General features: G+C 39.2%; 1 protein-coding gene across 5 annotated transcripts in view; it reads left to right on the top strand.

Annotated features, from left to right (window-relative positions):
- LOC121872058 (protein bric-a-brac 1-like) overlaps nucleotides 1-13173 on the top strand; it is a gene marked incomplete in the record, with an annotated part of 144665 nt that overhangs the window by 50672 nt on the left and 80820 nt on the right. For all 5 annotated transcript variants that reach the window (XM_042374733.1, XM_042374730.1, XM_042374734.1 and 2 more), the window contains 1 exon segment: nucleotides 10043-10246. In XM_042374733.1, coding sequence (XP_042230667.1) covers nucleotides 10043-10246 — 204 coding nt within the window.

The following is a 13173-nucleotide window of genomic DNA, read 5'->3' as shown; positions in this document are numbered from 1 at the left end:
TCTCTCTCTCTCTCTCTCTCTCTCTCTCTCTCTCTCTCTCTCTCTCTCTCTCTCTCTCTCTCTCTCTCTCTCTCTCTCTCTCTCTCTCTCTCTCTCTCTCTCTCTCTCTCTCTCTCTCTCTCTCTCTCTCTCTCTCTCTCTCTCTCTCTCTCTCTCTCTCTCTCTCTCTCTCTCTCTCTCTCTCTCTCTCTCTCTCTCTCTCTCTCTCTCTCTCTCTCTCTCTCTCTCTCTCTCTCTCTCTCTCTCTCTCTCTCTCTCTCTCTCTCTGTATAAACACATTGGGAAGGGGATGATAAGTAATGACTAAAGAGTGTATAATTCTTTGGTGGATGTTGAATGGAAAAAGGTCTAAAAGGTGGAGGAAAGGGGCAGAGGATTCAAGAAGGGTGGGGACAGACATGTTTAGCAGTACAGTACTTGGGAACAGTTGATAGAGAGACTATGTGTAATTAATGGTTTATTGAAAGAACATGGCACCCGGAAGGTTGAACAAATGTACAGTTACATAATTGGGGAATGGGTCACTTGATTGACTAATAATATACAAGTAACATAAGTGATACAAATATGATATATAATAACTAAGTGGGGAGAAGGTTATACTGCAGGGCATTTCAACCAAGTGACAGTGCAAAAGGTAAGATTGAGAATGACTGGGAGTGAATACATTGGTTGATTATGAGTTGATAATTTTTACAATGGTTGGGACTGGGCTGTTCTTGTAGTGATTAGTACGTGCTCATATGGGCTGTATGCGGTTGTGGTGTCGAACAGCAATTAGCAGGCAAGGGGTCTCTGGTGATGATCAGTGAGAACCGAGAGGTCATTGTGTTGAGCGCTTCTTGATATGTGGAGTAGGAAGGGGAGAGAAAAATCTTGCATGCCCTCTTTTGTACTTTTTCTAGGTGTTTCCATTGTGTGGCATTTAGGGAGGAGGACCAGGCAGGGGGAGGCATAGGTGAGCTTCGGAAGTATGAATGTTGAGTAAACACTGAGGAGCTCGGGCGCAGGAATTCAGAGGGACTTGAGTCGGTGGAGATGAAAACTAGAGGATTTGACAACTGTACTGACGTGTATTTTCCAATTTAGTTTGTTATCTCTAGTGACGCCGAGGAGCTTGGTGGAGTCTACAACCTGGAGTGTGTTGAGCCCAAAGTAGTGGAGGGAGGTGGAACAAAGTCAGAGGAGAGGTTGATGTGCATAACCATGGTCTTGGTATGGTTGATGGTGATGTGGTTGTTGGTGGCCCAATTTTGGAGACTGTTCAATAAATCCTGGAGGGCAGTGTAGTCGGGAGCCAAGTTGTTGACACTGATCCCACTGGTGACCTCGTCGACATATTTCCAGTGAGCAGAGGTTTCTCGTAGGGCATCATTGATAAGCATAAGGAAACCGAGCGCTCCCATCTTGGTGCCTTAGGGGACGCCACGGGTGAGTGACTGAAAAGTGGAGACAGCCCCTTCGGAAGTGTACGGCTTGGCGGCGGTCACTAAGGGAAGTCTGTAAGCCATGGTATAAGACTTCTTCAAAACCCAAGGTTGATACCTTTGTTGATTAAATTGTGGTCGACTAGGTCAAATGCTTTGGTGAAGTCAATGAAGGCGACTGCCACTGACGTCTTTCGTTTTTTCAGATGGCGGTATATGTAGTCGAGAAAGCTGACCAGTGAGTGGTGGAGGAAGTTTTCATATTGCCAAATTTCTTTGAATCTGTGGCGCCTGCAATATCAGCATAAACGCAGTCAAACATGAAACTCTTGGGCACTGGTGACATATATGAGGTCTTCAGTCAGCTGGGCATCTTGCTTGGCTGAGGGAAAAATTGATGATGGAGCAGAGGGGTTTAGCTAGTTCAGGGGAGAACTTGTAGAGATTCATTGGTAAGTCAATGGGGGTGGTAGAGCACTTTAGCTTCAATTTGTCCAGACGTTTTGCTACTTCAAATTCTTCCACTAAGTCAATTGGAAAGGGGGCTGATAGGCAAACGGGGAGACTGGTTGTGTTGAGCCAAGGGAGTATCTGGTATATACAGTAGTTGCAAAATGATTGTTTGATTGCTCAGCTGCATCACCATTAGTGAGATGGCTAAGGAAGGGGAGGGAGTGTGTCTTATTGTTTAGTCCACAGACTTCGTGAAGCTTACCATACCACTGACTGCTGTTGGTCTGCTTCAGGTGTTGCAACTTGGTTGGGTAGTGGGGCTTCTTTGTAGTGCATATTTTGCGGATGACTTGGTTGCAAAGGGACCTGTAGTGGTTGTGGTCGTTAAGATAAAAGGCGCTGTCTCTCTGTTGCATAAGTCTTTTGATCCAAGGTGTGATCCAGGGCAAGTCAGCTGGGTGTGATCCGATGGATTTCTCGGGGAAGAAGTGGTGTGTGTGTGTGTGTGCGTGTGTGCGTGTGTGTGCGTGTGCGTGCGTGCGTGCTTGCAGGATTTTTCTCCTAAATTACCCATCAATGTACAGTAATTGCAATTAACCTGAAAGACTACATGAGAAATAATGTTCAAGTACTGTACCTCATTTGTTATTTTCCGACTTGCTTCCTTCATGTATGATCACAAACAAAACCCCTGTCGCCTCTTGTTGCTCCACGAACCCTGAGATTCAATTACAGTATTACCCCGCCTAACGCGGTTTCACTTAACGCGCTTTTTCATATACGCGGTGCCTCGCCAGAGCTGAACTTTCACTTAACACGGATTTTTTCCATATATACGCGGTGAGTGTCCGGCTCGAGACGCTATTTTTAGATTTGCCCCACCCGCCACCCTGCCTGACTGCCTGTTTTAGCTCATAAAATTCATACAAATTACCCGGCCAGAATATAATTTACATTGCTGGAATTCTTATAATTTGGTGATCATTTTGAATATAAACATCATATATTTTGCATTAGACATACAAATTTTAGATAAAATGTTTTCTCTAGTAAATATGTTATCTTTTGTGCAAAATATATGACATTTATATTCAAAATATTCCTGGTCTTACAAGGAATCCAGCAATGTCAATTATATTATCCTAACTTTAGTTTGAGGTATTATTTATTACTAAAAAGTTAAATATTCTGGTTTCCCCACACATCTCCTTGGGACGGTTGGTGGGGGGTGGGGGGGAGGGAGGGACCGACCGACCATCTGTTACCCCGTGAAGAATATTTTTTTTTTTTTAACGGGGGGTGGGGGGGGAGGGAGGGACCGACCGACCATCTGTTACCCCGTGAAGAATATTTTTTTTTTTATTAACTGAAGATATTTGTTTTAGCTCATAAAATTCATACAAATTACCCGGTCAGAATATAATTTACATTGCTGGAATTCTTAGAATTTGATGATCATTTTGAATATAAACATCATATATTTTGCATTAGACATACAAATTTTAGATAAAATGTTTTCTCTAGTAAATATGTTATCTTTTGTGCAAAATATATGACATTTATATTCAAAATATTCCTGGTCTTACAAGGAATCCAGCAATGTCAATTATATTATCCTAACTTTAATCTGAGGTATTATTTAATACAAAATGTTAAAATTTATTTTTTTCACCCACTCTTCTCTTGAAGGGAGGATTGGTGGGGGGTGGGGGGGAGGGTTGGGACTGACCGCGCGGTTGGAAGAGGGGGGAGGCAAGGTGGGGTACTTTGATTGACAGATAGTGTCCTGAAGAATATTTTTTTTTTTATTAACTGAAGATATTTGTTTTAGCTCATAAAATTCATACAAATTACCCGGCCAGAATATAATTTACATTGCTGGAATTCTTATAATTTGGTGATCATTTTGAATATAAACATCATATATTTTGCATTAGACATACAAATTTTAGATAAAATGTTTTCTCTAGTAAATATGTTATCTTTTGTGCAAAATATATGACATTTATATTCAAAATATTCCTGGTCTTACAAGGAATCCAGCAATGTCAATTATATTATCCTAACTTTAGTTTGAGGTATTATTTATTAAAATTTAGTGGTTTTCCCCCAAAAATTTCTCAGAGAGGGAAGAGCCAGCAGTGTAGTGTGAGAAGAGGGGGAGGGAGTTGAGTCCATTATTTGAATGGACATTAACTTGGCGACTGTATTTCTCTATTTCTCTTAAGTATTAATTGTGTGCATGTACCATCATAAAATTAAGATGTTATTTTTACTACAACATAGTTATGTGTCTTCAAAAAGTGGAGTTTGGGGGTCGGGCTGGTTTCTATTGGAATTAATCCCATATGTTCTGTTGTTCACTTAACGCGGATTTCACTTAACGCGGGACCCTCTGGGTTCTATTGACCGCATTAAGTGGGGTACAACTGTACATGAATCTCTGACGTTTGTCTTGAATACCCACAAAATGTTCTATACTACTGAGGGTATACACAAACACTTGTTATCTTAAAAGTAGGTTCTATTCTCGTACGTGAGATATATACAGTATATACAGAAGGACCCAGGAGCTCGCGTCCACACCACAAGGAGTCTGTCTTCACTCTCTATCTATCTATGTATTACTGCGTGCTGGGATGTACAGATGCCAGCATTCACAAGCTGAATACTTAAAGTATAAATATGATAATTTATATACATTATATGGTGCACAATAAATGGGAATATTACATAGAACTAATACATGTTCTGTAATACTTTACAATACATAATTAATGGAGTAATATAAGAGTAATATAATAATACACAGCTGAAGGTACTACTTTGTGTCCATATCATACAGAATCCAAAGCATTTACTGACAAAAGAAAAAAGAAAATGCATCAGGGTCTATTGCTTCGGGTTCATGAGTTTGTGGAGCAGCAGATGAAGCGACAGGTTTTGTTCGTGACCATGCATATAACATCCCCATCTTGGCTTCGTTTAAACACAATTCTCTCCAAACATTTTTCAATGCTCTTATTACAGTACAGTAGGGTCGGGATATATAGTGACTTTATATAATGATTTTTTTAAATCGCGGCTACCAAAATTATCGACATTTTCCTATATATAGTGATAAATTTTTTTGCAGTAGACTCACAACTTACGTGGGGTTATGTTCCTGGGACCTCACATAAAGCCAAAAACCTTATAAAGTCAGAAACACTCCTAAAAATCCCCCAAATTGCCCCCAAAATACAAGTTTAAAAACTGTACAGTACTGTACTTAAATGTACGCTGAAAGAGAAAAAAATATCTCTTGCAAAATATATGCTGTTTATATTCAAATTATTCACTGTCTTGCAAGGATTCCAGCAATGCAATTTATATTCTAACTTTAGTCTGTGATATTTTATAAGATAAAAACTTTAAGCATAAAACCACTTTCAATCTTGCCAGAAGTGGAGGAGGAGGTGATGCATTATGACAGCTGGCACCAGCCGCCTGCCACGGTTACCTCGTGGTATTTATTTATGTCATATAGGGGGAGTTTACGCTTTTATCTTATAAAATGTCGATGGATTGACTCGAGACAATATAATTAACATTGCTGAAATTCTTGTAAGACAATGACTAATTAGAATATAAACATGCTATAGTTTGCACTAGACATAAAAAATTTAGTAATTATTTAGTACATTTGAGTACAAAAGACTAAAAAATGTATCTCTTGTGCAAAATATATTATGTCTACATTCAAATTATTTGCTGTCTTGCAAGGATTCCAGCAATGCAATTTATATTCTGCTAACTTTAGACTGTGCCATTTTATGTCAAGTTTAGTCACTTTTACTGGCCTCCAGAACCTAACCCCAATTTATTTATTTATTTATTTTTGTTATTAATATACAGGGATTAGCCCACCCGGGCACAGGTCACTGACCCACTTAGGGGCCTGGGGGGTGAAAATGTAATAATAATAATAATAATAATAATAATAATAATAATAATAATTATTATAAAGAACCATAAAGAAATACAAAAATTAAAAAAAGATCAATAGTGAGAAACAATATACTGTATGTGTGCTGTGTTGTCAAAGTAAGAAACAATCGAGACCCTGCAATTGTGTGTAAATGAGGCAGAAAGACAGATAAGTAATCTGGGACTTGGTCACAATTTTTGTGATGCCATATGGCAGCAGGGTCTACCATTAGACAGTACATTACGCTTCCAATATCTTCCCAAGCGGTAGTACCTCCCTGTTTGGTAGCTGTCTACTACCTACTACCTGTAATTATATAGCTCGATTTAGTATACAGTATAGCGAACATCCTCGGACCCTATCTCGCGATATATCCCGACCCTACTGTACTGGTATCTGCTTTTTTGTCAGCTAATGTATGATTCAGTTTGACAGCCATTGTTCTACTTTTTGATAAACGTACAGTATATGCAAATACTGTACTATATCTGAGGCATCACTTTTCCATTCTATGTTCAATTTTTACTTATTTTCATCACTACTTTTGTTAATATTCACTATTTTGACTTGTTTAATACACACTGCCACTTACAGTCTGCGCGGATTGTGAGATTGTGTGCTGAAAAAATATGCATACAGTGAACCCTCACTTTACGCGGTTAATTCAACCCACAGGGTACCGCGGAAAGTGAGAAACGCGTAAAGTGAACAACATAACATATGGGATTAATTGAAATAGAGACCGGGCCGATCCCCAAACTCCACTTTTTCAGACACAATACCTACGTTGTAGTAAAAATAACTTCTTAATTTTATGATGGTATGCACACACAATTAATAATTAAGAGAAATAACAATAATATTAGGTTTTTTAACACTTACATTAGTCGAAAAGATGGCTGGGCACACGGGGATGGGGGGTTGGTTACGAGGCAGAGGGCAGATTATTGGCCCTCACCTGTATCACTTGTATCAATTGTATCACTATCCACCACAGAGGCTTGCAGGGCCTCTTTGTCAAACCCCTCAAAGTCCATATAAGTCCATATCCTCACTATAATTATCACTATCACTGACTTGGGCCGGCTGTGGTGGGTGGCGGGTGAAGAACTCGGTAATGTTTTGATGACTGGGCGGCCTTGTGCGCACCCTGCTCGCTCCGCTTACACAACATGGCGGATGGCGGGAGAGGGCGGGAGGTTTGGATCCAAAAATGGCGCGGCTCGCCAGCCGCTCTCCGCGTAAAGGGGTACACGCACCGCGGAATGTGAGCATTCCGGTTTCAGCAGGGTACCGCGTAAACGTGGAAACGCGGAATGTGGGACCGCGTAAAGCGAGGGTTGACTGTATTTACGATTATGTAATATAAATAAAGTCAAGTAACACTTCAATTAATACTTTGTAGTGTTTCCTCTACGCTTTAGACAGTCTTTTAGCCTCCGAGGAACACTGTCAGCAAGGTTTTGCAAGAGGTCAGGTGGCAAGTTAGCCCAGGTATCCTTGATGGCTGCCTCTAGCTTCGGGATTGATGATGTGTCAATGGCGCACAGACGACGCTTAACAATGGACCACAAATTTTCTATTGGGTTAAAGATCTGGGCTACTGCCAGGCCAGTCATTAAAGAAAGGTACCTCACAGTCTTTGAGCCACTGTATGACACTTTTAGCAGTGTGGCATGGGGCACCGTCCTGCATGAAAAGGCTTCCCTTAGCTTTATCAAATGATTCAGGTAAGAAATCACTGAGCAGTTCAAGATAGTTGTACTGATTCATCATCTGGTTCTTAGGGAGGATTGCTAGTTCACCAACACCATAATACGTAAAGGAAGCCCAAACCATAAGCGAGGCAGGGTGCTTAACAGTCTTTACAGTGTACTGTGGGAGGTGCGCGTCTGAGTGGGGCGGGCGGTACACCCTCCCTCCATTTCTACCAGTCACAGAAAACGTAGCCTCATCCGACCATAATATACTTCTCCGCGTCTCTAAATCCCACAATTCATATTTCTTGCAAAATTTCACTCTATTTTCCTTCTGTCTCTTCGTCAACAGAGGTTTACGGCAGGCACGAAAGCTCTTAAAGTCCAGGTCATCATGCAGGGCTTGTTGAACACAACGTAACGAGATGTGACTCAGAAGACGGGGGTTTCTCTCTTTCACTTCCCGTGCTGTGAGTGAGGGATTGGACTGAACTTGTCGAGAAATAACCTTAAGTGTCCGTGGGGACAATAATTTAGGCCTACCAGACTTAGGTAATGGAGCTGGTAACTCGTCCTCTCCAAGGTCACGGAAACGTTTGACAAGATTTTGAACAACTCCTAATGCCACACCAGTCTGAGCCGAAATTTCTTTCAGTACATGGTTCGCTTTGTACAATGCAATCACTGCTGCAATATCATCTCTTGTAGTAACCCTCCTGGACATCTCTGATGTCCACTATGTCGGGTTAATGCACCTTAAACTAGACAAAACACGGCCACATGGAGCGGGAACCCGCAGAATAAATCTTCCCCTCACAGTTGCCAGAGACGCACTGACTACATACCGTGATGTGTGGTCAGTTGCCAAATGTCATCCACTTGCCAGCAAACCAAGCATTTTGACATCTCGCATCCCAGGACAGCCTTCACGACATATGATTTTATTTTTGCGAGAACTTAGTTCGTCGGCCCTATCGCGATTTAATATTCCGTGCAGACTGTACATTCACTGATATATGCATATTTGTTGCTGAATTTCCCTGAGACTCTGGAGTAATATTATTTGCAAACAGTAGGTGATATTTTTCTCTCTTTTCCTTCCTTCCTTCCTTATTTTTCCAGCTCCATAAATACTGTACAGTACAAATAATACCTACCTTCTTCATATGATCCTTACTTGTACAGTGGTCCCTCGGTTAACGAGCACAATCCGTTCCAGCAGGTTGCTCGTTAACCGAAACCATTGTTTCAATGGGTTTTTGGGTAATTGGTTCCAGCTCGCCGAAAATTGCCTAAATTCAACAAAAAAGGTAGAAAAGTACACTTACTTTGAGGTGTGTATGTAGAAGGCTCCTGGATGATGATGATGATGGGAATTAGAATGGGGGTGGAGGAGAAGGAAGAAGAGAAGGCATTGGGGTGGAAGAGAAGTCACCCCATGGCGCCATTTGACTCATAAAATTTTAGCTCTCTTGGTGTAATTCAAGATTATTTTCTTTAAATCAACACTGCACTGCATTATATATTGTCAATATGTAAAATATATTTCAAAATGACCAATAATTTGCTTGGAAACACAGAAAAAAAGCGTTTAGTTGAAGAGAGTCTCAAGCAAGATGTTACCTCCACTGAAAACAGAGAGAGACTAACGTCTGTCTGGTGTGTTAACAGGCTGGATGGCTCGCCAGAAACTAGTTTCTTTACCTTCAATTATGTTCAATAATTGTTAAATGACTAAAAAAGTTAATATTAAACTTTTAAAATTATTGAATAGTATAAACTTCTTGATATTTACGAAAATAGTAAGGAATTTAAGCCCTAAAACCGATTACTGTATTGGCGGACTAATACAACAGCTGGTGGACCGCCAAATGCAAGCGAAAACATGTTGAAGTCCTGTTGTAAAAAACTCGTTAATCGAGGGATTGCTCGTTAACCGAAGTTAAGAATCTTATGGAAGGTAAATCGTTAACCGAAATCTCGTTAACCGAGGCGCTCGTTAACCGAGGGACCACTGTATGGGTACTGTACTCCTTAATGCAGACACTTCTTCCACACACATCCTCCCTCTTCTCTGAACCCACACTCTTGTTCTATTTTTATCTCTACACTTCACTGACATTAGTAATAATTCAACCACACTTCTTTGGTATGGTGAACAGAGTTTGTCCTCTTATTATTACTGTATTGCATTTATTCTCACTTTCTACTCTTCATGAAGGTGAACTGTGCATGATTTCTGCCATTTCTTTGCTCTCATTCCTGTCATGCATAGTCTGAAAACATTGTTATTCTTTATCACTTTCTTCACCTCTCATCTTTAATTTTTCCTCAGTGGTTCCATCCATCCATGGTGTCTTACCGTTCTCAAACTTTCCTAACAGCCTGTTGCATCTCTTCCTTCCATTTCATTGTTCAATTTTTTTTTCTCCAGACTTAAGATTAAAGTCAAGAAAAGCTTTATATACAAATATTTTTTCCCTGTTATTTTCCAGACTATAAAACTAGAACCATCAAGTGCAGGTGTCACTGCGGAGACATGGGAAGGAAGCAACCAGAGTTATGAAGATGGAGGGGGGGGCATGGGGGGGTCAGGGAGTGGCCCAGGAGTTGTCCCCACTGGTGGTGACCCCTTAACAATGCAGCTTCCCCTCCATACTGAAATGACAGAGTCTTCACAGCTTCACGACTCCTCGAGAGTGAGTGTTAATATATTTTCTTGTTCTGCCGTAGTTTGTCAAAGCCTTACTTCTCTGTGTCTGTAAAAGTGAGTCAACCTCGATGGATAGTAAATTTCTTCAAGATGATCTGTACAATTGTTACTGCCACCCAGCTGCAATTGTTTAATGACATTTCAAAAGTAGAACAGTCCTTTTGGGGCATTCAAGTGTTATTATAGTTGTACAGTAATTAATCCTGGTGAGTATTCATAATACAGTACAGTATTATCCTTCCACAGAGAAGTAATGCTTATGCATGAATCATATTTATTTTAATTTTTTTAGTTCTTTCTCTTCACTGTTACAGAGCTTCCACGTATACAGGTATAATGTTTTAAATTGATGTTCGAATACATAGGCAAAGAAACATTACTATCATCTTTTTCAAGATGAGACCAGACAAAGAGTAGTTGGTGTGGTGCCAGTGACCTGACCAAAGTCGTTTTCTTTCACCAATCTCCAACTTCTTATCCATCTTAAAGAGTAGAGAGTTTGCTTCTCTTTTTCTTTCACAAAACAGGAATGTGAAATGTTTTGAAGAATGAGTATTTATTAGAGTAATATTGTGTATGTACTGTACCAGTAAGTGGTAAAATGATAAAGTACACTGTAAAGTATCTGTAATGATAGTTAACAAGATAGATTTCTGAAAATACGAAGGAAAACATATCGAAAAATTCTGACTGCCAGACCTTATGGTAATTATTTTCAACAGATATGAACCATATATATATATATATATATATATATATATATATATATATATATATATATATATATATATATATATATATATATATATATATATATATATATATATATATATATATATATATATACTGTACTGTATACAGTACAGTACAGTACTGTACTCTACTATACTGTATGTACAGGTTGACCCTCTATCACCTAGCAGCCTTGGAACCAGGGTCATGCTGGATAATAGAAATATCCTTTAAATAGACAGTCAATACATTATAATGGTACATTAGCCTATGCTGCAACTTAACCTCATTAATTTCTAATTTAATTTATCATTTCACCACTTACCAACCGTTAAGGCGTTGATCTATTCTTTGTTATGAACTTTATTATTCATTGTAAGTATGGGAGGAAACCTGCGATGGTCGTCAGGGCCTCACTGGATGACACCCTTTCCTTATCTGTCTTGGGGCAGGACTTGGTGGTGAAAGAGGTGCATGTTATAGCTGTACTACCACCAACTCTAGTATCAAATTTTATACACATCATAGTGAATAAATTAAATTAATAAACAAGCAGTATGACAATTATGTTTAATAAATTGATAATTATTGAAATAATAAAATATTAATGAAAAATATGTAGAATTTGCACTACCTAAGCCACGCTCAGTATTAGTTGAGTACGGTACTTGTAAGCATAACACTCATGAGCAGTTGTCCTCAAAACAATTTGATGATTATTCTCACAGCCATATCTCCTCTCCCCCTCCCAATTTTTTTTTTACAGAAATACAGTACTTAAAAAAATTATAAAAGATAACATAAAATACAGTCATGCAAATACAGTATACAATACTGTTTATGAAATATATTATGCTGTAAACTACTGTATTATTGAAATTGTGTCCACACCAACCATCTCAAAGCTTTTTGTCAGCCGACCACCATGCATGGATCACCCCACATCACCTCTACCTTCACCCATTTTCACATTGTTCTGGCAAAGTAATGTGTAGTTTGGATGCAATTACCAATACTGTACTGGATGTGATTTTTTTATGAAATTATGCCTAATAGCTGAGCATCATCAAACTGAATTTCAGTTTGCCTGAGAAACTTAGAAATAGGTCAGTTTGGGTTGGGGGAAGGGCCTTGTTATTAAAAGCCAAAAAATCTCTAAAACCAGCATTTCTGAGGTCACACTGTACACAGGGTATGTTCTCAAGTTTCATTAGAAGACTTACACAAATTAAAGTAGGACAAGTAAATTCTGGTCAAGTTGTTTAGCATTTCTCTTGCCCCAGTGTTATACAGGAGGGAATTGTCATACAGTATTGATTTACACCTGGCGCTCTACATATTGGCTATACCTTTTCACTCAGGTTTATTGAAAAAAATCTTGGGAGCTTATTTTTATTTTACGTTCATCCTGGAATTAACTGGTTATATATTTTAAGCTGTTTTACTGATTTCTGTACCAGTGGGGCTGTGGTGTGTTCAACAAACTTCACTGTACCTGTCGTTTATTACTGTAACTGTCTGTTATTTACATGCAGTTGTCAATATAGGAAAGGGAAGCGTGCTATGGAAGTGATGTGTAATTAAAAAAATTGTGATGAAAGCAATTTTCCTTGAAACTTTGTGTTATAAAGTGGAGAATGCATTTGAGGGGGGAGCTGATTTTTAGATACCTAATGCAACCAAATTAATACAAGACATCAATACAGAACATAACTGAATGAATACTCACCATAGGGAGTGTACAGTACATTAAAAAATGAATTAATTCATTCATATTCACCAAAAATTGGAGTGGGGTGTTTGTTAAGGCCCAGAGTTGTGGGGTTGGAGGTTAGTGTGCCGTAGATGCAGGACTATGTGGGTCCTCATCTGAAGTTGGGTGACGAAGTCTCATTCTTTGCTGGGGCTGGTGACTGAACTTCTGAAGTTTGTCTGCTTGTTGATGGAGTTTCCTGGAAGTGTATGAAAAAAAAATTGAATAAGGTTAAAGGAAAGTTTGGACAGCTTCTCCTTTCTTTCTATCATACAGTTCTCTGCAGCATGGCACTCTATCCTCCAATGCTCAACCAGCATTCATTCTTAACTCCTTATTGGGTCATCCTCCATCAAAATTGCTTTTGCTTCTTTAATATTGCTGAATATTTCTGCTAATCATTTGGTTGCACAATCGATGGAGCTAGC

This window comes from Homarus americanus, unplaced genomic scaffold (assembly GCF_018991925.1).
Source record: "Homarus americanus isolate GMGI-L3 unplaced genomic scaffold, GMGI_Hamer_2.0 scaffold51476, whole genome shotgun sequence".
Classification (NCBI taxonomy): domain Eukaryota; kingdom Metazoa; phylum Arthropoda; class Malacostraca; order Decapoda; family Nephropidae; genus Homarus; species Homarus americanus.
The sequence above is the reverse complement of the archived record's forward strand: the minus strand, read 5'-3'. Positions and strand labels throughout refer to the sequence as shown.